Source organism: Morone saxatilis, unplaced genomic scaffold, assembly GCF_004916995.1.
Source record: "Morone saxatilis isolate NCDOM2014 unplaced genomic scaffold, NCSU_SB_2.0 Contig1, whole genome shotgun sequence".
NCBI classification, from domain to species: domain Eukaryota; kingdom Metazoa; phylum Chordata; class Actinopteri; family Moronidae; genus Morone; species Morone saxatilis.
In genome coordinates this window covers 9,962,533-9,990,393 of record NW_023339651.1, presented here as the reverse complement: position 1 = coordinate 9,990,393, position 27,861 = coordinate 9,962,533, and the positions used below count along the sequence as shown (strand labels likewise).

At 41.3% G+C, this 27,861-nt stretch overlaps 3 protein-coding genes across 8 annotated transcripts in view; 1 reads left to right on the top strand and 2 right to left on the bottom strand.

Annotated features, from left to right (window-relative positions):
- Positions 1 to 30: 30 nt before the first annotated feature.
- Positions 31 to 14,052, bottom strand: vwa2 (von Willebrand factor A domain containing 2). The gene is made up of 14 exons (XM_035661750.1): positions 13,869 to 14,052; positions 10,716 to 10,780; positions 7,507 to 7,581; positions 6,669 to 6,802; positions 6,474 to 6,583; positions 4,791 to 4,988; positions 4,555 to 4,688; positions 4,264 to 4,393; positions 3,461 to 3,516; positions 3,225 to 3,332; positions 2,570 to 3,145; positions 1,654 to 2,205; positions 1,358 to 1,480; positions 31 to 1,113 (listed from the first exon to the last, which is right to left on the bottom strand). Exons 2-14 carry the CDS (start codon positions 10,768 to 10,770, stop codon positions 983 to 985), a joined length of 2,382 nt encoding a protein of 793 aa, XP_035517643.1. The 5' UTR covers positions 10,771 to 10,780; positions 13,869 to 14,052; the 3' UTR covers positions 31 to 982.
- Positions 14,053 to 14,901: 849 nt separating this feature from the next.
- tdrd1 (tudor domain containing 1) lies at positions 14,902 to 25,527 on the bottom strand. Of its 6 annotated transcripts, none has more exons than XM_035657999.1 (26): positions 25,449 to 25,527; positions 24,979 to 25,125; positions 24,629 to 24,666; positions 24,477 to 24,537; positions 23,926 to 24,040; positions 23,703 to 23,769; positions 23,491 to 23,571; positions 23,209 to 23,388; positions 22,963 to 23,106; positions 22,612 to 22,777; positions 22,393 to 22,476; positions 21,813 to 21,989; positions 21,621 to 21,728; positions 21,087 to 21,257; positions 20,484 to 20,738; positions 19,981 to 20,112; positions 19,474 to 19,581; positions 19,170 to 19,355; positions 18,524 to 18,883; positions 18,326 to 18,442; positions 18,097 to 18,225; positions 16,560 to 16,727; positions 16,047 to 16,445; positions 15,721 to 15,786; positions 15,562 to 15,605; positions 14,902 to 15,420 (listed from the first exon to the last, which is right to left on the bottom strand). In XM_035657999.1, exons 2-26 carry the CDS (start codon positions 25,115 to 25,117, stop codon positions 15,349 to 15,351), a joined length of 3,567 nt encoding a protein of 1,188 aa, XP_035513892.1. In that variant the 5' UTR covers positions 25,118 to 25,125; positions 25,449 to 25,527; the 3' UTR covers positions 14,902 to 15,348. The 6 variants fall into 6 exon arrangements, 4 of the variants coding, with proteins under 4 accessions (XP_035513892.1, XP_035513900.1, XP_035513908.1 ...); XM_035658007.1 differs by having other exon boundaries at positions 18,536 to 18,883; XM_035658015.1 differs by having other exon boundaries at positions 19,170 to 19,337.
- A 1,403-nt stretch (positions 25,528 to 26,930) lies between these two features.
- ccdc186 (coiled-coil domain-containing protein 186) overlaps positions 26,931 to 27,861 on the top strand; it is a 26,320-nt gene continuing 25,389 nt past the window's right edge. The window contains exon 1 of the mRNA XM_035664219.1: positions 26,931 to 27,073. The gene's annotated coding sequence lies outside the window, so the exon portion shown is untranslated. The remainder of the gene's footprint in view (positions 27,074 to 27,861) is intronic.

The window sequence follows — 27,861 nt, the reverse complement described above, 5'->3', positions numbered from 1 at the left end:
GTCCAGCTTGTCTGTTGAAAATAAACTGAAGGTTCACTGTAGAAACAATGCAAAGGACACTGGAAGCCTGCAGCATTAAAATTAAACCAGGTAATTAGAGTCAACTCAGTCACTTCTCTCTAATGGAGTAATAAAGCATTCATGAAGGGGAGTCATTTGATTGGCAAACCTTTTGAATGTTCAAAGTGTTTTAATGTTACCTTTGGCTATTGATTTAAATGACTTGCCATTTCAAACATTTTAGAGCTTGTTAGCTGTTGTACAGGTAGAATAATTGCACTCTTTAAATATAGACTCTCTTTTCCCCAAAAGTGATATTAGTAAAGTATAGTGTAAGTTAAAGTACAAAACCAGGCAGTTATATAGCACTAATATAATTTATAATGAAATACATATATACATATTATTTATACCTTTCAATCATTAGAGAGAACAAAGAATAATCTTTTTAACATCTAAAAATGAGTAAATTAGTAAATTTAGGAGGCATCAAATGTAAAAATGAACGTCACCATATATTTAGTCATACAACTATCAGCCATAACATTATGAGCACTGACATGTGAAGTGTATAACACCGATTATCTGGTTATCATGGCTCAGGAGGTCATAATCTTATGGCTGAGCGGTGTAAATTAGAGCAGTTGGCATAGAGCATCTTTTTGGCACACACACAATTTGATGTTTTTGTCTTAATTTAAAGAAAAGAAGGTCGTTGTAGACATAAACAATAAAATAAAATCATGACACCATAATATAATAATATAAAAGTTTACATATTTGAATAGATCCATTCAACAAAAACAAACAAATAGACACAGTAGAAATACAGACAGTTTGAAGGCACTTGTTGAGTGCAAGTTTAAATATTGAAACAGTTAAATTAGTTTTCCCCTTTACTCCACTGTGTACCCGCAAAAATCCTTGGTTTTTAAGTGTCCGTAAGTGACTGGTTTCTGTGTTTTATGTGCGTATGGTGTTATCAGGCAGCATGTCTCCTGCGGTGCAGTTTGTAGTGATGCAGGAGCTCCTGGTGGCTCTTCTTCTGCCTGCTCTTCTTCCTGAGACCAGCAGGCCTCGGAAGATCTCCTCTGGATGAAGGCCTGCTGCTCCCTACGGACAAACCACAGAGAAAGTCATGACTTCTGCATATGCAAAAAACACAGCTGTTGCTACAGGGAACTGTGATAGAAAGTAAATACATCCAAAATACATTCAAAGTATCCCACAGCATCCCAGCCATTTGCTTATCAAATGTATTAAAAGCTTTGCCTGATAAACACAAAAACGAAGGTGGAAAGGTGGAAACAAAGGAATGACGTAAGGAAATAAAGAATGAAGACTTAATGCCACTGACTTGTTTCACAGTGTGGTCCTTCATAGCCCTGGCACTGACAACGGAAGCTCCCTCCGGAAAGGATGCAGACCCCATCATTCATACATGGGTTGGGCTTGCACAGGTTGACTGGCATTTTAGCCTCTGATAAAAAGAAATGTATCATAAAACAGCTGGTTAATGTAACAGTTCACAAACTCATATTTTGTACAGGTCCTGAGTATTTTTTTTATCTTTTTTAATCTGGAAAGTCTTTTTAGTGGAAGAAAATGCAGAAATTAAAATCACAAACAATATATTGCAGATCACATTCCCACCTGAACATATCATCTGCACCAGAACATCTTCAAAGTACTTGAGATCCTCGTAAGACAGCACCGAGATCATGTGCTGCTCCGAACCAGCGATCTGCAGCAGCCTCTCTTTCTGTATATCTCCGATACCGATCACGAACAGGGAAACTCCATTGTCTCTTAACTTCTGAGCTGGGACGGCAGCGTCATCCCCACCCGAACCATCCGTCACCACCACCACTGCCTTGTTGACCCCGGGCCGTGCGCCTTTGGCCACTGTCAGGATGTCGGAATGGACATGAAGCAAAGCTGTGCCCGTTGAGGCCACTCCACCCATGTAGTTGGCTTCGCCTACAGCCTTGAGGATGGCAGAGCCGGTGTCGTGGGCGTCCAGGTTGAAGACGGTGGTGGCTCTCCGACCGTAGGCCACGAGTGCCATCTGAGCCACATCGCGGTTGATGTCGAATTGGACACTGAGGCCGCGCACAAAGTCGCGCATGGTGGCAAAGTTGTCGGGGCTGACGCTGCCTGAGGCGTCCAGAGCAAACACCAGGTCCACTGCTTGGCCCAGACAACCTGAAAACAAAGAATTTTGCTGTAAAAATATACAGAATATTATTTGAAAACAAAACATTTTTCTTCAAAATCCAGAGGGTTTAGATGAAATATTATCTTTTACATCTTAATAAGGTTCCTAAGTTAATGCTGATCCATGGATTTATAATTGATTTGGAATTTTTCTTTACATATTTTGTGCATTTCTCCCTCTGATATGTAGCAATGGGCAAGCAAAGGCTGTGGGAAAGAGGACTGCTTTGTATTAACCATGGATGTAACAAATCCGGAGTAAAAATCCTGGGGTAAACATAACCTTTTTTTGTCTACCAGAAAACTCCCCAGTCCCTCTTTAAGTAAAAGTGCTCTGTTGTTGAGTCAGTACCTTGCGTATCTACACTGCAGATCTTGGCCTTGAGTTCAGGGATCTTGGCACTGAACTGTGATGTGTAGGTGATAGTCCTCTGGGGATTTCCTGTGATATTATTCAGCTGTCCCTTTAATCTGTCTGGACCCACTGCTATCAGGAAGATCTCCCTGTCCCGTGCGTATTTAGAGGGCTCCACCACCTCGTCAGCTGAAGGCGTGGCGGTGAGCAGCACCACCACGCGGGGCAGATCGTCCGTGATGTCGGCAAACACCGGCGCGCTCACAAAGCCGTGGCGCGTGACGTAACGGAGCGCCTGGCCCGTCTGGGTTTTGCCACCGATCGGCTGAAGTGCCTCCACGGCCTTAAGCAGACCCTTCAGGTTCCCTTTGAACTTGCCAACCTGGGCCTCGACTCTGGTCTCTCCACCGAACACCGCCAGGCCGACTTTACTGGGGCTGTTGGACCCGATCACAGTCTGCAGGAAGCGCTTTAAGAAGGACTTGAGGCGGAGGAAGCCTTCCAAGGTGAGCGTGGCAGAACCCTCCACCAGGAACAGCAAGTCCACAGAGCAGTCCAGTGATAACGCCGGAGCTGAGGAGGGATGGAGGGTCAAGTTAGTTTGTTCTACAGTCTGCCAACGTCTCAGTAAGTGTAAAGACAGTGTACGGACCACAGTGTGGGTCTCCTCCATAGCCAGGTGGACATACACAGCGGTAACCCTCTGGACCTTCTGATACACATGTTCCACCATTCAGACAGGGCTGAGAGTCACAAGGATCTAGAGTACAGTGGGGAGAGAGAGAGGGGGAGGCAGGAAGTAGGCTGCATACATGAATATGAACAAGCACCTTCACAAATACACATCATCTAAAGTGGAGAAAGAAAGAGAAAGGACAGTGTTGTTACCTGGACAGATAGTCCGATGGCAGACTGTCTGGTGTCTCTTGTACACCTTGTTGTACCTGCAAAACACACATTTCACTTGTTTTGTCAGCTTGAAAATGAATTTAAAAAGGTGTTATGTTAGATATTTGGCACTTTTTTATCTATGTTTACAAAGATATTATATGGGAATATAAAGATCAGTTTTAAAGTAAAGTAAAAACAGCAGTTGTAGTTTGTGTTGTGCCTAAAAATGAGTGTAAATGAGTGTAAATGTAGTGTTTAGTGTATTCATGAGAAATCACACTTTGGGAGATAAAATGAAAAGTTGGCAAGCTCCATTTGCCTTTGGCTTTTTCACTGTGGTAACGTTGCAATGTGCTGTGAAATTAATTTCGTCAAAGGCCATTTTAATTTACCGTGGGAGGGTCTGGCAGAATTATACTTGCTTGTTTTCATTAACACCCTCACACTGACGCAGCGCATTAACAGATTGGAGTTGCCCTGTTGAACAGTCATGTTGTTCATTGAGCAATGAAAGACGAGAGTTGCATATTTTCCCTCCCTAGTCTGACACCATCCTCCTTCTTTATCATAAACCTGTTTCTGTGGCCTCTTCAATAAAAAAAAGAACGAAACCAAAAAAACAACTGCTGATTTATAAAAAAAAATGTGTTGTACGATTATATAGAAATGTAAAGGTGTAGCTATTAAAATTGTGTCTCTGGTTTAAGTGAATAGAGAGGATGGGGAATTTATCATAAGGCTTGATTTTTTACTTCAAGGTGAGGAAGATAACCATTATTCATGCGTTTGTGTAAACTTGCCTGTAGTATGGACAGAGAGACGTGTATGGGGAATACCCCTTGGAGCCTTTCCAACACATGAAATTCCCCTGCAGCTCTTTCACGGTCTCCAGTGTCTTCCTCTCGCAGGGAAACAACTCCACCTGACAGCCTGGGTAACAGGACAGGAGGATTGAATAGGGACGGGTGTGATATGAAGGAAGTTTAGGTGGAATTGGAACACAAAAGAAGGAATATATGTGGATACAAGGGAATAATAAAGCATGTGTAGCAGTCCTAATCGCCTCTAGGGGTAAAAGCGTTGACTCCCACCTGCAGGTGTGGCATTGCAGACGGAGAAGGCTGCCAGCGTGGTGTACAGGCCATTGACGGCGTCGTGGAAATGCTCGGCGAAGAAGACGTGGCTCTCCATCGGCTCACTGGCCAAAGCATGTAGCTCCTCCCACCTGGAAGACAAAGACTTTTTCTTTTAAGAGACCACTGCAAACAAAAAGAAGTCACATATTATTATTGGCAGTGATCTTTATTTTACCAACTATCAAACATACCTGGGGTAGCGAAGGCCCACTGCAAACAAGACCACGCCCGTCTCTTTGAGCTGCGTAGCCGCCTGCACCACGTTGCCCTGAGACCTCCCGTCTGATAAGAGGATGGCGATCCGGGCCGCAGTGGAGGAGTTACGACCGCCTTCGAAACCCTTCCTCAGCACGTACTTTAGAGCCAGGCCTGTCTGGGTGCTGCCTCCCCTGGGAGTTCAGAGGGTTATTTAAATGTTATTGTTAGAGCAAAACTGAGACAGAACAATTAGAGAATATGTGCTGTACTGCAGAAGCCAGCAGAGTCAATAATCTGCTACATATCACTGCCAAAATAAACCACAGATCAATTTTGGTTGGATTCCTATTTTAGTTCTTGGGCTGAAAATGTATGTGGACATGTGGAATGCTGGCTAAGTTTCCTCACCTTAGGGTGCAACAAACCCTTTTAAACTCAATTATATTTTTACTGAAAGACATAAATGTCATTCTCTTTCAGTCAGAAATAAAGAGATAGAAGAAACAGATTCCATGTGCCTCATGATTGTTAGGAGAAAGGATAGCTGAAACAAAAGCAGAGGCATGAAGGTAGTGATGAGAGCCACCGTATTATCTTTCCCACTTTCTTTATACCATGAAAACAATGCTCTGTCTGCTTGGAGCACAGAAACTACAAGCAAAAATCACTCATCAAAACCTTCAGGCATGATTTTAAGCTCTTGCAGAGATGTATATCAACAACAGAATACATTGGAGTCTCAGCATGCAGACTCTCTTTTAAGTTCTACAATACTTAGTTATATTTTAATAAATACTTGTCTTAAGGGCAGTAGGTAAACTTTAACAACAATGACGGATAAACACTCATCTTAAGAGTAATTATCATTACATGACTGATTATTTACTATTACTGTGGTTATTTTTAAGTCTATCAAATTCTGTCTCTTGCACAGTTTTTATATTAAACTGTTTGAAATATCTTTTGCAGTCCTGTTAGGTATATGTATTTGTTTTATTCATATTATTTGTCATATGATTGGTCAGAAGAAGAGATGCAGATTGTAATGACACATACCTACACCTACCGCATATGGCTACACTACGCTAAGCTACTAGTTAGATTTGAGGCGATGTGACGCTAATAAGTTCAAAATATGGGTAGCTATTTCAAACCAGATGGCATGCCAACATGTTACTTCCAGACTGTGACCACCACACACACACACACACACCAAAATACTTTCCTCTTTCTTGGCTTATACACTTATCCAATATCCAGTGACCACCTGTGGGGGTGTACTGCTCTAATCTGAAATTAATTTGTTTTCCCTTCCAGGGAGCATTTGTGTTACTTAGCCTCTGAATGTGTGTAATATATCAATATGGAAATTGCTGTGATTTTTTTGTCCCAGTAATTTTGTCAATGTATAGTTTCCTACAAGACATCTCTATAGCAGATGTTCCTGATAACATACTGACAGTTAACAACTTTAAGAATTGTATTTGACTTTATGAACTACATATGTGCTTGAATATCATCTTTTTTATACCTTGTATATCATTCTTTCAGTCATATTTCTTCAGCAGCATAAAAACTACTTCCATCTAATCACCCACTCCAAATCACACTATAATGAAGTCTTTTTCATCCGAAAACATTATTAGTCTGAGGGCGAGATGAGAAAAGAAACACACCTGTAAGAAACCTTCTTCATGTGCTTCTTCAGGTCTTGTTTGGTGGTGTGTGAGTCCAGGGCGAACTCCAGCCGAGGAACGGAACCAAACTGAATCACGCCGACTCGGACCTGGATGAAGGTGGAGTTACGTGAATAACGGTTGACAGCAGAGAAAGAGGAGAGACGCAGAAGAGACAGAAAGAAAAAAACAAACCTTGTCTGGGCCGATGTCTAACGCTTGACAGAGTTTGATTGCGTAGTGTTTGGACCTCTCAAAGCTGCCCTTCCCTATGCTGTAAGAACCATCCATGAGGAAGAGGATATCCATGGCTGCTGAGCACTGCATCACTTCCCATGAAAACACACACACACACGCACACGCACACGCACACACACACACAGAGTTAAACACACTGGATATGTACATAAACACATAGGTCTAAACTCATTTATTGTCTTCCTTTCATTTCTATTTCTAGCAAAGAGCTCCTGTTCTATTGTTCTATATGGGCATTATGGGATTATCCTGGTTAGTGATCAAATGAGCTGTTGCAGATGAAAATAATACCTAGACATGATAAGAGAAAAACAGCTTAGCATGCCAGAGCTCAATTTTCTTTTCTCCCAGGAGCACACTCACAAAACCATTACCAAGCAAAAACTCTCTCCCAAGCATGTTTGTACTCGCCGGTGGGATAAATAATCAGCAGTGTTGCTGTCATGTTCGAATGTGAAAAGCTGATCGTGAAGAGGGCCATTAGAGACGGGGAAAGTGTGCCATCTGTCTGTCTGTCTGTCACTCAGTCTGTCTGCTTACGGAAAAGTCACCTGCAAGCACGTTTTCCTGTGACACAAACATCAGTCTAGTAAGACCACCCACCAGCTCCTGCACACTCTGTCAGCCTCATCCTGCTTGCATTAGCTGATCAGCATCCGCGGTTTCCGACCGAGCTTCAGTGGCACATTTACCAACTGTCTGGCTATCGGCTGACGGCTAATGTCCAGTTACATGGAGGTGTGTAGCACTACCATTAAAACCTGACACTACTCACTTTCTCCTGCTGAGTTGATCTTTATGATGTTCTCATGGCTGGTTTGGATCTCCTGCACTGAGCTGCCCTGCTGGACTAGGAGGGACAAACAACATAGAGGTCAATCAAATATACACATGTATGTTCACAGTGTTACACACATGCATGGCACCAACATACGACATTTAGATAGACTAGTTAGGCCAACAAAACTTCTTGTAAACTGAAAATAGTAAAAAAAATAAGCAAGAAAAAGAATGTCACCAGTCTATAAACCTCAACTGTGTCTACTTCAGAAACCATCATTAGAGCCTTAATAAAAGTAAAATAAAATAATGAACAAGACTCTGTCCCTGAAGCCATTACAATTCACTGACTCCCACTTGACCGCTGCGAGGGATAATTAAGTATTCAAAGCTAATGTGAGTGGACAAGGGAAAGAAAACCATTCTTTCACTCCATTCACTGAAAGGACGTTGCTCTATTCAAGCACACGTACATTCCAGTGAGGAGTGAGGGACATGTGATTTCCTGTTCAGAAAGCCATTTGAACATGCCTTGTTGTCCCTGGTAACCCCGATGAGTCACAGGGGCATTTGTCCAGCACAGAGACGGAGTGCTTGAGTGATTTTACAAACATTAAAACAGAGTCCACTCTCTGGGAAACAGTCCCTCCCCTCACTCGGAATACAGGAGGAAATTGTCAGTTTGTTCCCGTCAACTTTACTGTAACGCTTCGGGCAGTCAGCCTCAGGTTGATTTAGCGCCGGCTAATTAGCTAAAATAGATGATGTGTCCTGTAGTGACTTCTTCCAATGTCAAAAGAGCGAAACAACGAAACATCAAAGAGAGGTTCTCTGTGCAAAAGTTCAACAGTAATAAGTACATATCTGCAACCCAGAATTTAGTGCAAATACATTGACTTTGTCCTCCTCCTCTGCTCATCTGTCACTGAAGGTGTGCAGTGATGGATGGGGAGAAAAATGGCGCTTATATATATCATAAAAAAAGGGAAATGTAACAGATTTTATCAGCAACAAAAATAAAAGTAATGACATGATTACATACCAGACAAGATTAATTAAAAAAACTAACAAAATGTACCAAAAAAAAGTGTTTTACTAAAACGGAAATTAGCTAGGATTATATATGACATAAGATAGCTATTATTTGAGTTTATGTTTTTAGTCTAAAAATGTCAAAAAAATGGTTCAAAGAGGAAGAGGTCACATGGCTTCAAATGACTTGTTTCACCAACAGTCCATACAACAAATATATTCACTAAAGAATATTATAAAATGTCACAATGTGGTCTAAATTAAACACAATTGTAATTAATCGACCAACCAACTGATCAATCATCTAACTGTTTATAGCTCAGATTTAGCTCTCATTAGCAATGCACTGAGATCTTTCTCCCATGTCTGTGATCTGCCATGATCATCAAGATGTGACACATGATGGAGAAGAAGACCATCAGGAGAGGAGACACAAGCGTTCCGCTGAGACATGTTCAGCTGGCGTGGTTCAGAGACATTGATTAACAGAGAGACGGTCCTCTGCTTAGCATGGCTGCAGTCCGGGTGATACGGCAGTGACACATGTTCTTTATCTTTCTTTCAAAAAGAACACAGCCGACTTGCTCCTTTGTTTTCATCATGGCAGCGAATTGCCACATGCATGTAGCAAAGCTGCATTAGAGCAACAATAAATTCTTTATATTCATTAGCATATTAATCCTCATAAAAAGATAATGAGACAAAAAGGTACCAAAAAATGATGTATGTAATAGAAGAAGCAAACATGGTCTTGCTCTCCTGGCATTGAGGTTGAAGACTAACTTCTTTGTTGGGGTTTGTTGGTAATTACTGGTGGTAATTAATCTGGGTGATTTCTGGGCCACCAGCCAACCTGAGGGCCCACTCCCCAGACAGTATCCACCGTTCCACATACATATTCAAAGCTCCCAGACAAATAAGCTCTAGGGAGCAGGGAGCTTCCACACTGACAATATTTAAGTAGTAAAACCATTCAATGATTTACTGTTAAAATTTGACTAAAACTAAGAATCTTAGTTGAAGTTGATGTAATTTGTACCAAAAGACATTTTCTTATAGAGAAAATACAGCCAGTGACTTGACATCCATCTGTAAATGTCCAAGAAATCCAAGTGGAGGAAAGGAGCAAACTGCATGAGGTCAGGAAACATTAAAGAAAAAGTACCACCTGCAACCGAGAGGCCGCAGTTCCCACCTTTTTACAATCCTGACCCCTCTTTTATCTGCCCTACTCCCAACAGCAGTCCAGCCCCAACGTCCTCCTGAGAGTGAAAGTTTCGGGTCTTGGCAAACTGCTTTCTCATGGTCAGTGGGGCCCCACAGCTCTGAACAAAAAGTCTGTCTGTTCAGCCGAGTGCCTCGAGCAAAGTGTATCTTTAATGTCTGTGAATGAAAATCTATGAGTCCATGTCTAATTAATCCCACCATGGTCTGGGGGATATAAGGAATATCCTCTTGAAATCAGAGATTAAAAGTAGGATCAGCTTATACCTATATCTGGGGAATTTAATTTGACAGGCAGGATTACAAGGATATCTGGCCAGCGGAGCACTGCAACGTGTTATCTGTGCTGTCAACACACGAGGAAAAAGGGGGGCGTCTTGACAAGGTGAAACGGTCTGGTTTGTTCAAGTTCAAAGTCTTACAAGGGCCACTAATAAATACTTCAGATGGTGCTAAAGCTGTCATTTTTGAAAACAACTCAAAGATTATATTGCCCCACGACTCCTGCCTCTTCCCTCAGGCAAATACCAATAAGCCTATTCCCAGGTCTGACGGAACGACAACGGCAATTCGCCGTAAAAGCGACGCAAAATTGGACTTTCTTGGAAAACAACTGTATTTTAAGGACAGGAGGCAGGAAATCACTTTGATGAGAAGATAATGGGAATTCTTCAGCAGTGAAGACTTGACAGGTTTAACCATATAACGAAGTATTCATCCAGGCTTAAACAGCCATTAAGCCAAACTAAAATTAGTGAAGGGTTGTGCAATGTCACGTTTTTTATATCTGCTGCATGCTCCAAATGGTTTTTAAGTGCGCAAACATTAAACATTTAAAACATTAATTAGAAGAGTCCTCGAACCAAAAGCTCTGAATACCAGAGAGGTACAGAGAGTACTCCTCAACTGAAAGTGAATGCAAAACAGTAATAAAATCAGTCAACCGACCTTGAAGAAGCAGCAGCAGCGTAACGACGAGGGAGGGGTGGATATGAAGGTGCATGTCGGGACACCTGGAATGATAAACGAAAGGCAGACACTTAGCAAAAAGAAGGAACAAAATACTCCAAAGAGCAGAGGGAAAGCTGGGAGAGATTGGCTACTGCAGTGGTTCCCAACCTCATGACCCCTTGAAATGAAGAAATATATTGCTTGTAACCCCTTATCAGAGGTTATGGTGTTAGTGTGGTCATAAGTGAGAGTTTTGAGGTTTGTTTTTGTATTATTTCTACTGGAAGACAAAATTAATGGAATGACACAAATGTGGTTCACAACTCCGGAGGTGTTAACTTACCAGAGAGTTAAAGAAGGATGATTTAATGCATTCATATTAACTTCTTTACCAGGTTAAGGTTAAGTATTAAACCACGATTATCATGGTTTCACAGCCAAGTGCAGGTCGAGCCCTGACCTGTCATAGAGAACTGAATGAAGAGATACTTGATGACTGACAGTTACCATGGAGGAACACCAGGAAGTTGGCGTTAATAAAACTGCACCTTTGCTATATCTGAAGTCTGGTAAGAATCAGAATAATTTGGCTATGGTTCTTATTCCCCACGGACCAATCAACTTGAGGGGGAAAATCTGTCAGTTCATTCTGTTCTCGGCCTCCCATCGACTCAGCTCGATGGTGTATACCAAAGCACACTCCACTATACAAAGTGTGTCCATACACAGGCACACATCTCACTGACAGACTGAGCCTGTGGACCATTCTGTATTCTGTCTGGGTCAGAGAGATAGATTGCATCTTCTTTTGATGCATGTGTGGTCAGGAAGCCCATAAGAGAGCTCGTTTTTAACAGGAATGGATGTGAAAGTGTGATATGTCTACAGTGTGATTATCACTGCGTTCACCTGGGAGGTGGGTTGCCACTTAAGGCTTCAGTTACAAGGGCATGTGGAAAAATTAATAAGATGCTACCCTGAGGACAAACCCCCCCTTTCAAGATTCATTCTGACTCACACAAGTGGATTCATACATTATTTAAAAAATAGACTTAATACCTTATCTTGCCATTAATATTCTAAAGTTGGTTAAAGAAACATGTCGGTGGTCCTCCAGCTGGGTGCACCTATGATAAGTTTGTAGGACGCAAAACAAAACTTCTTACAACTTGTCAGATGGGAATATAGTGAATAATCACCGAATTTAAATAGAAAAAGAAAATGTTAAAATCATTAATTACACTAAGTTACCAGTTTACTTACCTCTACAATCTAATCCTACCTCTATTAAAACTGACAGTGACAACAAAAAATGCTAAAACTAAAATGCAGTTACATTAAAGTCAATTAAATGACACAGGTGTACCTGATTAACTGTTAATTGAGTGAATAACACAAGTTCATGTCAACCATACCAATAATCTGACATCTAAATCAAGGATTAACAACCCCACCTGCCTTATTCTGTTCAAGTTGAGCGGCTGCAGATAAGGTTTGATTAACTCTGGCTGCTGATATAGTTGGCCATAATATCCTCTGTGTGTGTGTGTGTGTGTGTGTGTGTGTGTGTTGGGGTGGGCTAAAGAGGACCGACATGCCAGAGAAAGCCTCCTCCACAGGTAAAGCTGTGTGTATATTCCTGAGACAGAGATAGAATTGTGTGCAGGACGCAGTCTCTCTTTAAGAGGAGCCTGTGTGTCTGCGATAGAGATCTGCAGTGACTGAGAAGCCGCGCGACTGATAAACATCACCAGGGGCCATTGATGCTCTAAGTGTAGGGGGAAGCAGTCATGCATGCCTACATATAAAACACACATTGCATACACACACCTGTCTCAAAAATTGGCTCCTTCTTCACAAGCATTCTTCTGGCTCCTTCCACCCCTCATCTTTTGGCTTTCCTCACTTTCTGCCTGTCAGTGAACAACTTTCTTCTCTGTCTGGCTTTGGTCCTAGCCTGAAAACTAAAAGAACTGACCAAACAAAGTCCTATATGTTCCTATCTTGCTTCTGGGATTAGCTATCAGTGCATAACTACAGGGATAACGTTCAACACTAAACTTGCAAACTGGGGGACTTTCCTGAAAAAGTAACCACCTTTAAAAGAAGATTTAAGCCGTAGATGTGTGTCTGTTTTGTATTGGTTGGCAGGCTTGGAAAGTGCCTCCACTCTGTAGTCTATAATTAGAAAGGAGTGCTCGTTTTTGGACCAACTTCATAGAAAAATCCTCCTAACCTGTACTTGGAGGTGTGTCTCTTTGGTAAACATCCACAATGGTTGAAATTATTTCAGGGTGAGTCACCTGAAATAGCCACTTTTAAAAACAACTGAAGAACAAATGTGGAAACTTTTTTTTCTCCACAATGTGACAACTGTCTGATTAAAAACCAACCACTGACTATAATTCAAAATGTCTTGGTATGCAAGAAAGCATGGGAATGTGTTGAGCAAGCTGGTAACCACCCAGCCTCCACTGGATAATTACATTTCTCAGATTGCTAGGAAACTGAATTAAAAACCCTCTAATCTAATTATTAAAAATCATTAAAAAAAAGAGATGGTGGCTCATAATCAGTTGATCAAGAATCTATTAAAGCTCACTGTATGCAACTCCCCCAATTAAAAGACAAATATTCTTACAGAATATAAACCTGAGCTACTGTTTAAAGATTAAAATACCACAAATGTTTATTTAAACGACTTTATTTTCCTTAAAGCTCAACTTTTAGCCATTTATCTTCCAACATCTGGTCACTCTTAAAGGTGTCAAGGGTCAGAGCAGCTTTAAGATGGGGGGGGGCAGAGGTTGTGACCCTGACATGCAACAGTAGACGAGGTTTACTCAAGAAGCCAAACAAATGGATCCGTGCCAGCCCATTTAAGTACTAAGTAGGTAGATGGAGCTCAAGAAATTCTTTTAGACCCCAAGTTGTTGGTCTAGTTAACTGCAATGTTCATATAGCTTGCATTTTCGAGTAGCACTTAGAAATTTAAAAAACTTTATTGTAAGATTTGCACTTGTTTTAATAGATGCCGGTTTAAAGTCAAACATCAGGGGAAATCATTAATACATACCCAAAAATAAGAGCCATAAATACACAGCTTTTTACTCTATGAGCGACTATGTGAAGTGAAATGTGTCCACTCACCATGCGCTGCTCACTGTTCCCAATCCTTGGACTTGTTCCTGCAGAAAGCGGTCCTCTCCGGCTGGTCCTCTCCGGCTGCTCGCACCGCGCTGCTTTCCCGCTGGAGCTGATCTGCTGGGTCTCTCTGCTCCGGACAGGAGGAGAGCAGCGACCCCACCTACTCGCCATGCCCACCTCTGATGTACCTGCGCCGGTAGGGGCCAATTTGTCCTCTTCACACCCCCGCACAGGGCGAGTGAGGAGCCGGGGGTGGGAGGGAGGTGACCGAGACGCATTGTAAAACGCGTCTAATTGTTTTCGTTATCTCTAAAGGGAATTAGTTCACACACACACGATTCATTTTTAATATTGCGACACAGACGCAACTTTCTGCACTGTGTCCATTGCTTATGCTTCATACAAGTATTCTGAATCCATGCGTTGGACCATTCACCTCCCCATATTTGCCTTACACACACATACGGCAACACTAAGGGTACAAACATATACCCAAGTAATGTTTGACTCACTATGATTTGATGATTTAATGCATGGTGTGGGATGTACCGTGAATGTATGTGGCTGAACAGTTACTATGACTTTACACGTAATAGTAATGGTAATTAAGTTACTTCATACATTAACTGATATGAGAATAAGTTGGCTGGATTTCAGTTACTTTATGTAACTTTATGTCTTCATGTTTTTTTTTTTATCTGATGACCAATTTGCTTCAACCAGCTTCAAATTTCTCTGAGAAGGGTTACTGTACTGCGGTTCTGCTTTCAGAGGTTGAGCAAACACACATGGGTCTTAAGTATAGTTTTTTGTAACTGGAATCCAACTAATTTGGTCATTGGTATATTAAAACATTACCATACATATCCCTTTTATTTTAATTTACTATTGTATTTAATATATATTTTTTATTTACTGAACATATTTGGTGTCCTCCTGTGTTACAGGTCTATCTTATCTGAACTGGAGGAACGTATCATAAAGTGAAACAGCAAATTATTCAAAAGATACTCGGAAATAAAATCACTTCACTGCATTTTATATTCTTTTTTTTTTGTCACAGAACCTTTATGTAGAAACTGAAACATAACTGAAACATAAATCAATCAGGCTGGACATCCCAAGCTGAACAGGTGATTATGGCTGAACAAAGGAACAGATGGCAGTACAACGAGCTCTGCAGCATACATACAGGAGACAAACACACACTTATGTTGCTGATTTTTCAACTTTCACAAACCAAAAAGTGAAAAAGTGAGTGAAATTTAACCACAGGTTAAAATCATAAAAGCCCTGAAAAGTAAAATTAAAAGCTGGATGGCAACTTCTGGCGAAAGGTGACAAAATTGCTGCAAGCTGGGTGGCTGTTTCTGGAGGCTACAGAGTTAACTTGTTTTAAAGAAACATGGTCTGGAAATAACATAACATCCTCAATTTCAACAAGTTGGCAAACAAGACTATAAGGTTGTGTACTTGGTAAATCTTATTTTGTCTGTCCCACTAACTGCTTGATGAGAGAAAGCTGCAGCTGCACCAACTGGTCCAGGTGGTCCATCTGTGAGGAACAAAAAACATGTTATCCACCTCAAATTTCAAGTTTTTGCCAAGTGCTGCCCATTATCAATATTATCAAACACATCAAAATAAAATAAAAGTTCAAAGATCCTTTCCAAATCTAATTGAAACCAGCCCTGACCTTAGTCCTCAGGCTCAGACAGCAGCAGCCACACGTGTGAGGACCTGGCATTCAAACAGAAAGCCAAGTCACAAACTAATTGTAACTGGAATGTTAAAGTTTAAAACCTGTTTAGGTTGAGCAGTCAAAGATCATGTTCTTGTTTTAAAGCATACATACCATTCGGTTTTGTATCAGTTCTACATGGAGGCTCCATTTGCTCAACAATCCTCTGAACCGGATCATCTGAAAAACAAAATACCATCAAACTGCTGCTGAATTTCAGCCCTTACTGTACTTCACATACTGGATCTTTTGTTAGTTTTTTTACATTAAGTGATTATTCAGTAAATATAAATAGACTGAATCAATGATGTAGTTATTAGTTAGGTACTTACTTGCTGCTCTTCTAATACGTAATTTGAACCACATTAAACACAGATCAATCCTGGGTTGATGTATGATTTAAGAGTAAAGACTATCAACTGCATTCTGATTTGACCAACCATTGAAGGACTTCTGCTGGGGAGTCTGGGGTGCCTGCTCTGGGGTTATGGTTGGGCCAGTGGTAGCTGTTGTATTTTCCAACCCCTTCTGGGTCTCAGTTGTCAGCCTGGGCTGGGGGCAGTCGGGAACAACTGTAGTGCTGGCAGTGGGTATGCTGCTGTCAGTTTGCTCAGCCTTCTGGGTGCTGGGTTGGCAAGGATTACTCCTGGCCTGGGCTTGTAGTGCATCCAAGATCATGGCAGTGATGTGTCCCCCTCCCTTCTCAGTGGGCAGAGTGAGCGAGAGCACATTAGCAGAGCCACTGAAGGACTGGACAGTGGCGAGGACGCCATTCGCCAGCAGGCTTTCAAACATCTGCTGCACTTCCTTTGGCCACTGGGCTGGGAAGTGTTCCTTACCTGGCAGCGGAGAGGGGGCAGAGTCGGGTATGAGGGAGTAAAGTAATACAGCTCAGAGCAATTAGAAAAAACACTGCTGTTATTCTTGTTATTCTAACAGCCATTTTGCCTTACCAGTGAGCGTGCAGCGAGTGATCTGAAAGGGGAGCTGCAGCAGGTGCACGGGGATGGGCAAGATGCGGGAGAATGGCACCCTCTCAGTGTTGCCATAATCTGCATAGATGACAGTCATCTCATTCTCAGCGACATCCAGGACCACCGCACGGTACCAATTATTGTCAGCTGAAAAAACAAACAAAAAAGTCCAACCAGGGTGTTTGATCCCATACATTAGCAGTTTTTAGGAGGCACCACCGGAAGCAAATGATATGTTTTCAGAGGATGTTTTTGTGTATTTTACTATTTTACTGTTTTTGTGTATTTTACTTACTTAATTTTCGACTGTGCAGTAAAACAAACTATAGAAAAAAGTTTCTTCCATATGTTGTTGATCATTAAGATTTAAAGTTTCCAAAAAAGCCTTGAATTCAGCCTTTAAGAGTTGACAAAGACGACTCTACCTACACAGCTGCCCTTAAAAATTGATGAGCCTTTACCAGCTCAGAACCTACAGACAGCACTGAAAAATCCATTAAAACAGACCCTGTTGTTAGCTGCGGAATGTATGTCAGGCTATAGTCTCCTACTTGCATACTGTGTTTAACGAAGAGCCGCTCCTATGCTCGGCTGCACACACGCTGTGTAATTATATCTACTAGCAGACACCAAATTACCAGCTTAGGTCTGCAGGGGCAACAACTGCAGGTGGGGTCTCAAGCAGTCAGTGAGTAACATAAAAACTGGTGGGGTAAATGAAAGAATGGAATTCCAAGTGCTATATAGTATATTTCTAAGTGTAATAGCTCAATGATGGATCAGCTGCTCTGTCCCCATAGAGTCTCTTACCCTGTAATCATTAAGCGATGCCTGGGAACGATGCTGTCTGTGCGATGGGGTTTTCCCCGGCTGTATCTATTAAACTCTGGAAGCAATTTCCTCATAGAGCATGTTGTGATGTGAAAACTAATCCACACTGTAATTATTTGTCAAAACATTCCTCAAACAAAAGACTACATTGTTCTGGGATAAAAGCAAATATTTTAAAAAAAAGTGTTTCAAGATTAATATTGTTAGCTATTATACTTTAGCATTTAATATTTTTATCCCTTGTAAAACCTTTGCTTAATATCATGTTAGGGTGTGAAACACCTCATGGAGTCAGAGGCTTCCTCACATAGTCTTATAATGTACCTGTCTGACACCTAGTGGCTTTAAAGGGTCATGGCAATGCTTACAAACACACTGAACTAGGTTCACTCACACACAATTCATGTCTACAGAAGGGTGGAGAGCTTTGCATCCTATCACTGTGTCCGTGTTGCTGGCTATGTTCACTAGCTGCCTCTTCAACAGCTGTGATGGTGTTGCAGACAACTACTGGAGAGGGGGATGGAGGTAAGAGCTGCACGCTATAGCAGCACGTGTTACACGTTTGGACAGGCACCTTATGTCCATCCGGCAATGTGATAGAAAGCAGATTAATATTTGGATGACTTGACTTGCCCTTTTAAGATATACATAATGTATTTATGTTTATGAGAGTGTTCCTCACCAGAGAACTGGGCACAGCAGGCAGCCCCAGGAGCTGGTCTGCTCAGGACGGTGGACGATGAAGAGGCCCGAGGGTTGCAACAGTAGGCAGCCAGCTCCATCATCACCCCCTGAAGCTTCTGCTGGTCCACTGCACAACAATACAGTAATTACAACAGGAAGGAGAATCACATTTTCACCATTTGTGCATCTTCTTATGACAGCCAGTGAGCCTGAGTGAGCGTTCTGACCCTGGCTGGGACCGATCATGTAGAAGAGGGAAGGACTAATGACAGCTGCGATGTACGGCTGAAAGGTCTCATTCATAGGCAGCTCCACTGTCTTCCAGTCCACTGGGAAAGATGGAGCTGAAACAAGATTACAGCACTCAGTATCAATCAGGCTCCTCATATCATCAAACCACTGCATTTCATCTTTAGGGCACGTACAATCCAGCTGACCTTCTGACAGCGCTGCAGTCCCATCAGTTGGTATCTCTTTGGAACTGGCTCCGGTCTGGTTGGAGGCTTGCACATGTATTTGGCTGTGCTCATTTTCCTTTATTTTCTCTTGGCGTTTGGCTTCAGCGCCTGTGGTTGCATGTGTCTCTTTGGGAGGTGCTCCAGGCGCTTTGGCTAGTTGCTCGGTAATTAGGGCAGCTGCTACATCCTGCCCTCTGCTCTCCAGCTTCACATCGTATCCTTGTTTAGAGGCAGAAAGGACATTTGCACAGAGCTGCTCGCCATCCACCAGCGTCTGGAACCACAGCAGTGCTTCACTGCTCCACTCTGATCCCAGGGGCTCCACACCTAAATCCAAATACAGAAACACACAACTTTCTAAGAAACTTAATATTAAAATCTTGTTTTATGCCCTTTATTAAACTTCTTAGAAAAATTCAAACAAATGTTTTATTACTCAGATTTAGAGTGAATAATGATTTGGCTAAATATGCCCCCAAATTTCCCCAATAAGAAACATAATATTGTGATACTCGTTTGTAATTTATTGTGTGCTAATAAATAATTTGCAGAAATTACTTTAATGTCATATTTCCTTGGATAAAAGACTTTCACTCTCCCTCACACACCCTACCTGCGAGCCTGCAACAAACTGCCTGGAAGGGTAGAGTCAGGAGTTGGGGTGTAATGGGTCGAAGGTGGCTCTTTTCCACTTTCATGCTATAACCGTAGTCCACAAAGTTTACAGACACCTTGTCTTCTGACAGCTCATTTACCATAGCCCGATACCATGCTCCATCACCTTGGGACAAAGAAACAACTAAATCCCCAAACAACATAGAAGAAGAAAAAAAAAAAAAGATCATTCTGAATGTCAATGTCTGTCTAGTGAGCTGACAGTGTGTAGCACAACCAGTGGTACAAGTAGATAGTCTCACCAGGAAACATGGCACAACAAGGCTCTCCCACTCTGGGCTCAAAAGTTGAGGCCTGCGCCTCACAGTGCTTTTTCAACTCAGTTCCCAGCTCTATCAGCCTCTGATGGTCTGACAAAAACATGAAATCAAATGTTGAAGTGGCACAAGAAAAGGCTGCATCAAAGTAACAAAATATAAAACTAATAAAGTCTTATGTGGACATCTGAAATTATATAGAATCTTATATAAGTATATTAGGTATAATATCACACACAATGCAGGGTTTCCCACAGATTTTCATGCTATTTGCATCATTCTGGGAGAACAAAGAATAATTTAAAAAAGAAATCTCATAATCAATAATCATCACATAAATTATTGCACATTTTACACAAATACAAAATCTCTACTAACCTTTGTGGGGCAATAGAACTTAAATATGCAACCACGAAATACAAGTACTCATAATGCAGGCACTTACTATAAGCCAATATTGAGCTGAATTTGGTATCAAGGCCAAAGAAATACCTGTAGGATTGTTGATGCGGCAGTAAAACTCTCCAGGGTTCTCCACGACACTGGCCAGCAGTGCCACTTTCTGGCCGTCACTGGGAAGCTCAGCAGAAGACCACACCAGAGGCTCACAGGCTGGGGTTGGTGCTGAAGTGCACATTGCAACACAACATTTTTTTTTTAACATATATACCTAACTATGTATTTTACAAGCAAAAATATAAAATGTATAAATTATCTATAAAATCCTCAGTTGAAATCAATAAGTAAAGTCTACTGTAATGGTGACTATTGTGGGTACATTTGCTAGAGATTCATGAAACAGTGGCCACAAAGACAGACTCAAATGACATTTCACTTAAATTAATATTCCCTAATTCCTTTAATATCCTGTAAAATCCTGAAAGGGAAACATTGTCATTGTTAAACACTTAAAAGAGGAAAAACCATTGCTTCAATTTGATAGAACTTTATATAATTTTCATAAAAAAGTAAGTAAGATTTATTTCCATTCGCACCATGTGGTTCCGCGGTTGCTGTCTGGTCAACCTGCTGGTCACTAGTGGTGGTAACAGGAGCAGGTGCAGCAAAACCAGCAGAGGTTAGCAGCTCAGCCACATTTGCCTGAGGATCACTGGCCTCATCAATTATGGCCACCAAAGCCTTGCCCTCATGCGCTCCCTGGATCTCAATGCGCAGTATTCTGTTCGATACCCTTCGCTGCAGGGCCAGCAGACAGTCTTGTGACCAGCTCTCCCCAACAGGCTGCACCCCTGGTGAAGGAGCCCCGAAAGACAGATATTTGAGAGGGTGTGAGTGACATAAATGTGTTTTCAAATTACAGTAAAATTCAGCAAATCAAACCGTTCAAAACAAATATCCTCAAATATAATGCTTGTTGGCGTTAGGGGTGGATTTGCTGCAATAAAATGAATGTATAACTACAAGTCGAGACATTTTCAACTGAGATAAGAAGGTAAAGGAGTACACTAGGACACTACAGAATAAAGGTAATGAAAACAATTGAAGAATCTTCAGCCTTGTGGCTTATTTCAGAGCCATTAAACACAGTTTACTTCACTTTGGTTTAGTAAAGTTCTAATAATTTGATCATGTTCTACCTGCTAGACCACAAGGCATAGCTTGCATGGGCAGGGCCAGTAGTTCAGTGCTGATAGGTCGCAGGTAGCTTAAATCCACCTCCTCAGAGTTGCCAAAATCAAGGTAGCCCACACAGACACCTTCCTCTGATGAATAAGCCAAAACTTTAGCCCTGTACCATTGCTTGTCCTCTGGAAGAAACGCCAAAAGGTCAGAGTTTAGGTTTACAGAGCAGGTCAAACACAGGAAAAGTATTAATTTGCTATTATAATGTGTGTAACCATGTTCACAGTGAGCTGAATGTAGAAATGTTTTAATATCAGAGGTGACACACTCAGTATATTTAATCTGTGAAGTGGTAATTTGAGCACCTTTCAGGGTCAAAGCATTTTCAAATTGTAGCCTAAAATAAAATGCAAATATAAATGTTGCATTTATCGACTTTAAATACTGACTTTTGTGTTTCTTTAGTTAATGGCATAATCAGCCATATTCTCATTAACCCAACTGTCTGAAAGAGTCTTAAATTCTCATTAAGTATGTGTGGTTTGTACCTGAGAACTGGGCACAGCAAACTGTGCCGGGTGCTGGTCTGAAGTTCTGGGGGGCTGGGACCTGACAGCAGTGTTCCCTCAGCTTCAACTGCAACTCTTGAATCACTCCTGTAAACCAAAACCTCCCAAGTTAAAGATACATGTCAAAGTCCAAAGCTTTATGTTCTGTGTACCAGAACAAATGCTGCTTACCAGCGTTCTCCACCTTCTGTACGATAATTTCATTGGGTGACAGCAAATGAGTAACCATAACAGAGAATGAGTCACCCACTGCCTGTGTCAGTGGCTCGGGTGGCTGGGCCCAGGTGTTGTCATCTTTCCCATCAGAGAGACGCCTGAAGTTGTCCAAGGATGCACTCATCATGGCGTCTGAGAAAAATCAAAATTATTATTACATTTACCATTATTTAATTTAAACATGCACAACAAATGTGGAGCCTATACTTACATACTTTATAAACTGTAATTGCTCTAAATTGGTAACAAATACAAACCAAATCCAGATGCTGAACAATCCTTTTTGTATTACCAAAAGCTAAATGCATGGTCTTAATCTAGCCAGGATACCCGTAAAATGTTTGGGTATAATTTCAATGACCTTCATGACTTTTAAGAGCTCCAACACATGTCTGTATATTACATATTCGAACAAACTGTGCAGTGTAACAGGGATTTCTATCACAGTGATTCTCCCAGACTTTCCCCCTTGCAACCCTGGTCTGCAGACCGACTTAAGTAATAAGATGGTTAAGTACATATAAAGCTGACTTACATATTTCTTGCTCAGTTGGTGTTGTGTTGACTGTTTCCTCTGCTGCATAACCGTACTCAACAAGGAATGTGCTCAACTGCTTTCCTAAAAGAGACAGGGAGAGTTGTCTTAATGGGTTAGCATTTCTACAAAGCTTTTACCTGTGTATCCCTACCACAAATGACACTTTCATCATAAACGGATCTGTTTTTTCAGCCTTACCAACACTATATAACCTACCCATGGAAAGCAGGATATTCACAGCATGGATGCGACCGTGCTCCAGTGTTTCCACCAGCTTAGCGGTCACAGTCTTGCCGGCCAACAGTTGTCTCACTGAAATACAGCACTCATCTGACCAGTCACCAGCCACTGGCACCACCCCGGTGATACGGCACTCCATGGCCTGGAAGTAATAGATGGAATTGCTAGGGTCATCATGCTAGCTGTAAGACACCACAAACTATCGTGTGAATGTTATGTAGTGGGAGACTGTGGACAGTTATGGCCGTGACAGTTAACAAAAATATGCTTTGACACTAATCATTGCCACATTAGACGCTAATTTGAGTGGTGTGAATATGCACTCACGCATGGACAAAGGGGCTGGATATTTGCTGCCAGGGGCTTAATCCTGTCCACAGGCACATCCTCTTCATTGCCAAAGTCAATGTAAAGGATATTAGCTGTCTTCTGGTCAGTAGCCAAAGTCTGGACCAGGCCTCGGTACCAGTTCTACACATAAAAAAATAGAAGCAAACACAAGTGGCACAGTCAAGCACTGAGCTAATGTGTCAAATGTGTGTCTCTTGTCAAATTGCGAAGGCATCTGCTCACCAGATCACAGGAGAACTGAACTGCGCAAACCTCTCCAACACAGGGTACATATGTTGTTACTGAGGGGCAGCTGTACATTTTCTGAAGCTCTGTGGTGATGCTTTGCAGAGCTTCTAGCACTTCAGGTCTTAGGGCAAGAAGGAAAAACCTGCCAGGGCTGTAGAACTCTACAACAGATGCCTAAAAACACATACAATTACAAATAAGGGACACTGCTTTTGGTATTCAATAACATTGACTAGATCAGTCTTTACAGTGGAGACAAACTGGGATATGTTGTACCTGGATGTCTGTTCCCTTAATGACTTTAGACATCTGCAAATCCTTCAGATAGACTCTCTGGAGGCTGGATGCATCACCATGCTTCAATAAACAGAGGTTAAATGTAGATAACAAAACGTAGGATATAAATCCTTGACTATTGTGTTAAAGATTTTCAATTCATGAAAATGTATTTTTTTACTAGCATTAGCAGATCTACAAATCATTGCTACCTTAGATTCAAGCAGGCCAGCGCTGTCTCCTGCTACAGGAAAAGCTGTGGTTTCCTTTGGTTTCTCACTTTAGATCAAGAGAAACAAGTAAACACATTATTTATTAGATATTACATAATGATTCAAACCGTAGCTGCTGAATCACAAACTGACCAGTTTGTTGTTAACATTAATAAATCATCACCACTGACAGTTAGTGGTACTCAGAGTTGACCCAGCTTACTTTGCAGGTTCTGGATCAGTGGACTTGCACAACCGTCTGTGTGCCTTCCAGTCTTCTGTCTGACACACCACAGAGCAGTATGGGGTCTTCTTGCAACGCTTGCACCGAAAATTTCCTGTCAAGTGAATACTAGTTCATTAGAAACTGCTAAATTCACCAAATATAAATACAAAGCACCACAGCGCACTTGAGCTGTGTTGACATCACTCTATAGACTTGTTACTTTTTATACTCTCACTTTTCTAAATGTTGAGAATAAATGATGTAAAAGGGTGATCAATATTGTTATTTATTTGCAAATTTGACATTTTTGGACAATGTCATGATCCAAAATTGTGTCTTAGCAATGCCACTCTGATCTGAGACCAGTTTTGGTGCAGCAGCAAAAAAATAGCCCAAAAACTAAACTAAAACTAAACAATACCAGTTTGATTGCAAACTTTGTTCAAGAAGCATTACTGCTCATTAATCAACATAATTTAAATAGTCCAGAATTTGCCCCTGATTTTGCTGAATGCTTGTATACTGTTGCCCCTCCATGACTTACTTACCTTGCTGACCACAGTAGTTGCAGAAGTACACAGTCAGTGCTGGTGGCACCATCCCTAACACCTATGGAAACAGATTAAAACATTTAAGTGGCACAGAGAACGTATTTTATTTCAACAGAAAGCCAATGATGAACTGCACATTTGTTACATACTGCAGCTGTATCTCTGCTGAGTGGTGAATTTGTAGGACCTGTAAAAGAAAGAAAAGAGGAAAGGAACCTGCTCAAATTTAAAGTCTGATGGTAATACAGTAGCTACTTATTACAGTAACATTTTACTGCTGTTTAGTTACTAGTCGCAGTTGTCCAAACCAAAGCTTAACTTTTCGCAAAACATTACATTGTTGAGTATAAACCTTGGGGTTGGATTTGCTTTTAAACAAACAGCGTGGGTGTTAAGAACTTTTCTTTAATAAAATGCAGTTAAAAAAAAGGAAATATTTGACCAGATAGTAACTGGGGAAGGCTGAGACTGAGTCCGATGATGACAGCAGTGCATTTACCGTCTCCAATGGCGTTGGACGCGGGGCGCACAGGTGCAGCATTGGGCATGGTGAGTCTCGGAGGAGGCGACGCACAAAGAGCCACGGGGCTCGATGAGGGTTTCCTCAAGGGCAGGTTGGGTCGAACCGAGTGGTACATGGCGACAGCTGTCAACATCACAAAACAAACACATAAAGTCAAAAGAGTTTATTAAGGTATGACGTGTTCATTAAAAAGCTCTCAAAGGTGCTCGTTTATTCTTTTAAAAAAAGAGTTCTTGGCTAGCTAATCCACGGTGAAACAGCTGTGCGGCTACACTTGGAGCTCACTAATTGTTAGTAAGCTAACGTTAATACACACGGTGGTGGCTGAGCAAAACTTAGAACAACAAGATAAAACTATAAGCTACGAGACGGAACTACACATGTAAGCCCAAATATATAAATATATCTGTATTTTATGGTTTTAAATTACACGGTCAATATCTTACCCGAGTGCACGTGTTTCTAAGGAGGTGAAGTGCTGCACATGCGCAGTGGCCTCATTCGCGGATAGGAGGAAACAAGATGGTCAGGATGAAAGTTGTTATCAAGAGTGTTTACATTGTTCTGTGACATTATATCATTTTTAAATGTTCTTTGCTTTTATTTGCAATTATTTGTCATCCGTGTGGGAATGTGTGAGACTGTTTTTTATCCTTTTACAATTATTAAAACCATAAAAAAACCAAAAACAATGCACATAAATTACATAAATAAACATATTTGCCTTCAAGTGTGAAATATTGTATGGGCTCATGTCTGTCTCTCTCATCGTGCGCTTTGAATGCTGGATCACTGATGTGGTCACTGCACAATGCACACTGTCTTCATTAACTACACACTAAAGATGGCCCAAAGATTCAAGCCAGTAGTTAGCTATAATAAAGTGCACTAAACAAACATCTGAATAAAAGAGTCTGCAAACACAGTCTGTTTAAGTGAGGCCTGTGGTTTTCAAAGGGGAGAATTCAGCAATTACTATAAATAACTAGCATACTGCAAAAAATGGGATATCATAATAGTAGGAATAACAATTTATAATATAATAAATTATGAAATGATGTTGCCTCGAAACGAGACATATATTCTACAAGTCGTATTTGTTGATGGACCACACTTCTTTGACACAGGAAAGAAAGCTGAAAACCTGAGCTGCAGATATTAAGCGGGCCAAATCTAAAATTTGTTAATCAAATTAATTTTACATTGAAGGCTCTCCTGACACCTGCCTTTTAACCCCTGCTATTTGACCCTCTTCTACCTTAAATAGTCCTTAAAATAATTCCCATGCTTACATTCTTATATTAGATTATATTCTTATATTATAGTCTCTCTCTATGTATCATATCCATCAACCAGTAGTCTACAAACAATTAGACTACGTTATCAAAGCAGCAAAAGCTATGAAAAGATTAAATGTTTGTTAAGGGCTTGGTATCAAAGCCACTTAATGAGTACGAACCAGAACACTGAGCATCAACAATTTTGCCAAAGTGCCTAAATTTAGCCTTCCTCAGTTAATATCTGGTCAAATATTTCCTGATTTAATTAATATTTTTGTTTAATTTTATTGAAAAAAAGGTTCTCAACACCTAATCTGCTTGTTTAAAAGCAAATCCAACCTCTGAAGGTTTACACTCAACAATATAAGCAAAAGTTTACTTTTGGTTTTGATATCAAATTGGCAAGAACGACAAACCAATGTTTGCCAGTGTTTTATCAGCGAGTACAACAATTATGGACTACAAATCATTTGCAATGTCGCATCAAGAGTACAACCCGTGTGTGTGGCATTGAGTGTGCTTTACCGTTGTGCTTTAAGAGCATTTTATTTATTTTCTGGACAGAATGAGGTGAAGGTGTACCTGTCGTGCGTTGACGTCAGACCCACGTCATTTCTCACCGAGCTCTCATTGGTCCAGGCGGCCTCGTCGTTTCTCCCCCCCAGTAGCCATATTTGTTGATGTGTCATATCAAAGTGACTTGTTGGGGCTCTCAGCTGGGAAGACGCAAAGTTCCTACTCATCCCGGTCGGTCTCCGCGTTGAAACTGCAACATGAGTTTTTCTCACTGGGTAGGGCGAAAAAAAACGTGAACGCGTGTGTGTGTTTGTCACTCCCGCTGGTTGTGAGCGGATAGTAGTTGTAGCCAGGTCAGCTAACGCCTCTCTTATCAACGTTAGCTTAGCTTGCTAAAGAGAGCAGTGCCTCCATACAATATGTCAGTCTGCAGTTGAGTGTTAAATCCATTACCACCACCTATTGTTCTTTAGCTGGGGTTTCCCGTGTGCTGTGTTTTCACGATAGGTCATGTGATTTCCCAATGCATTTGTTATAACTACAGGCGGCGCGCTACAGTCGGTATCGGTAGGGCTTAACGTTAAATGAACCCGAAGTGTTAATAACACGGCAGTAAACACAAGTGGCACACCGGCCTGCTGCTCGCTGACTGCACAGTGACCAGCCCGATGCATGGACAGATAAATAACGTGTTTCAATAAGGCTGGTCGCTGTTAAAACCACTTCTGAGTTGACACCTGTCACAAGAGCATCAACATCATTGCATGTGTATTTAGCTGGTTTACTGCTTAACATGAGAAGCTGGGTTGTGTTGCTGTGTGTAGCTGTGGTCTGTTTAAAGCAGTATGTAGGATGATGGGAAGCACAAGGCTTTTATTGTAAGACTTCAAATGTAAATCCCCTTTTTTTGTATAAGAGGACAGAAAGGGGTCAACTGGGATGAATATGGAGAAGATGGTATTGAAAGAGGTATGATAAATGCTGCCGAGGGGCTTTTGGATCAGGAAACATGGTGTAACAGAGTAAAGGGAATGTACCATAACGTATCGTCTTTCAAAGACAA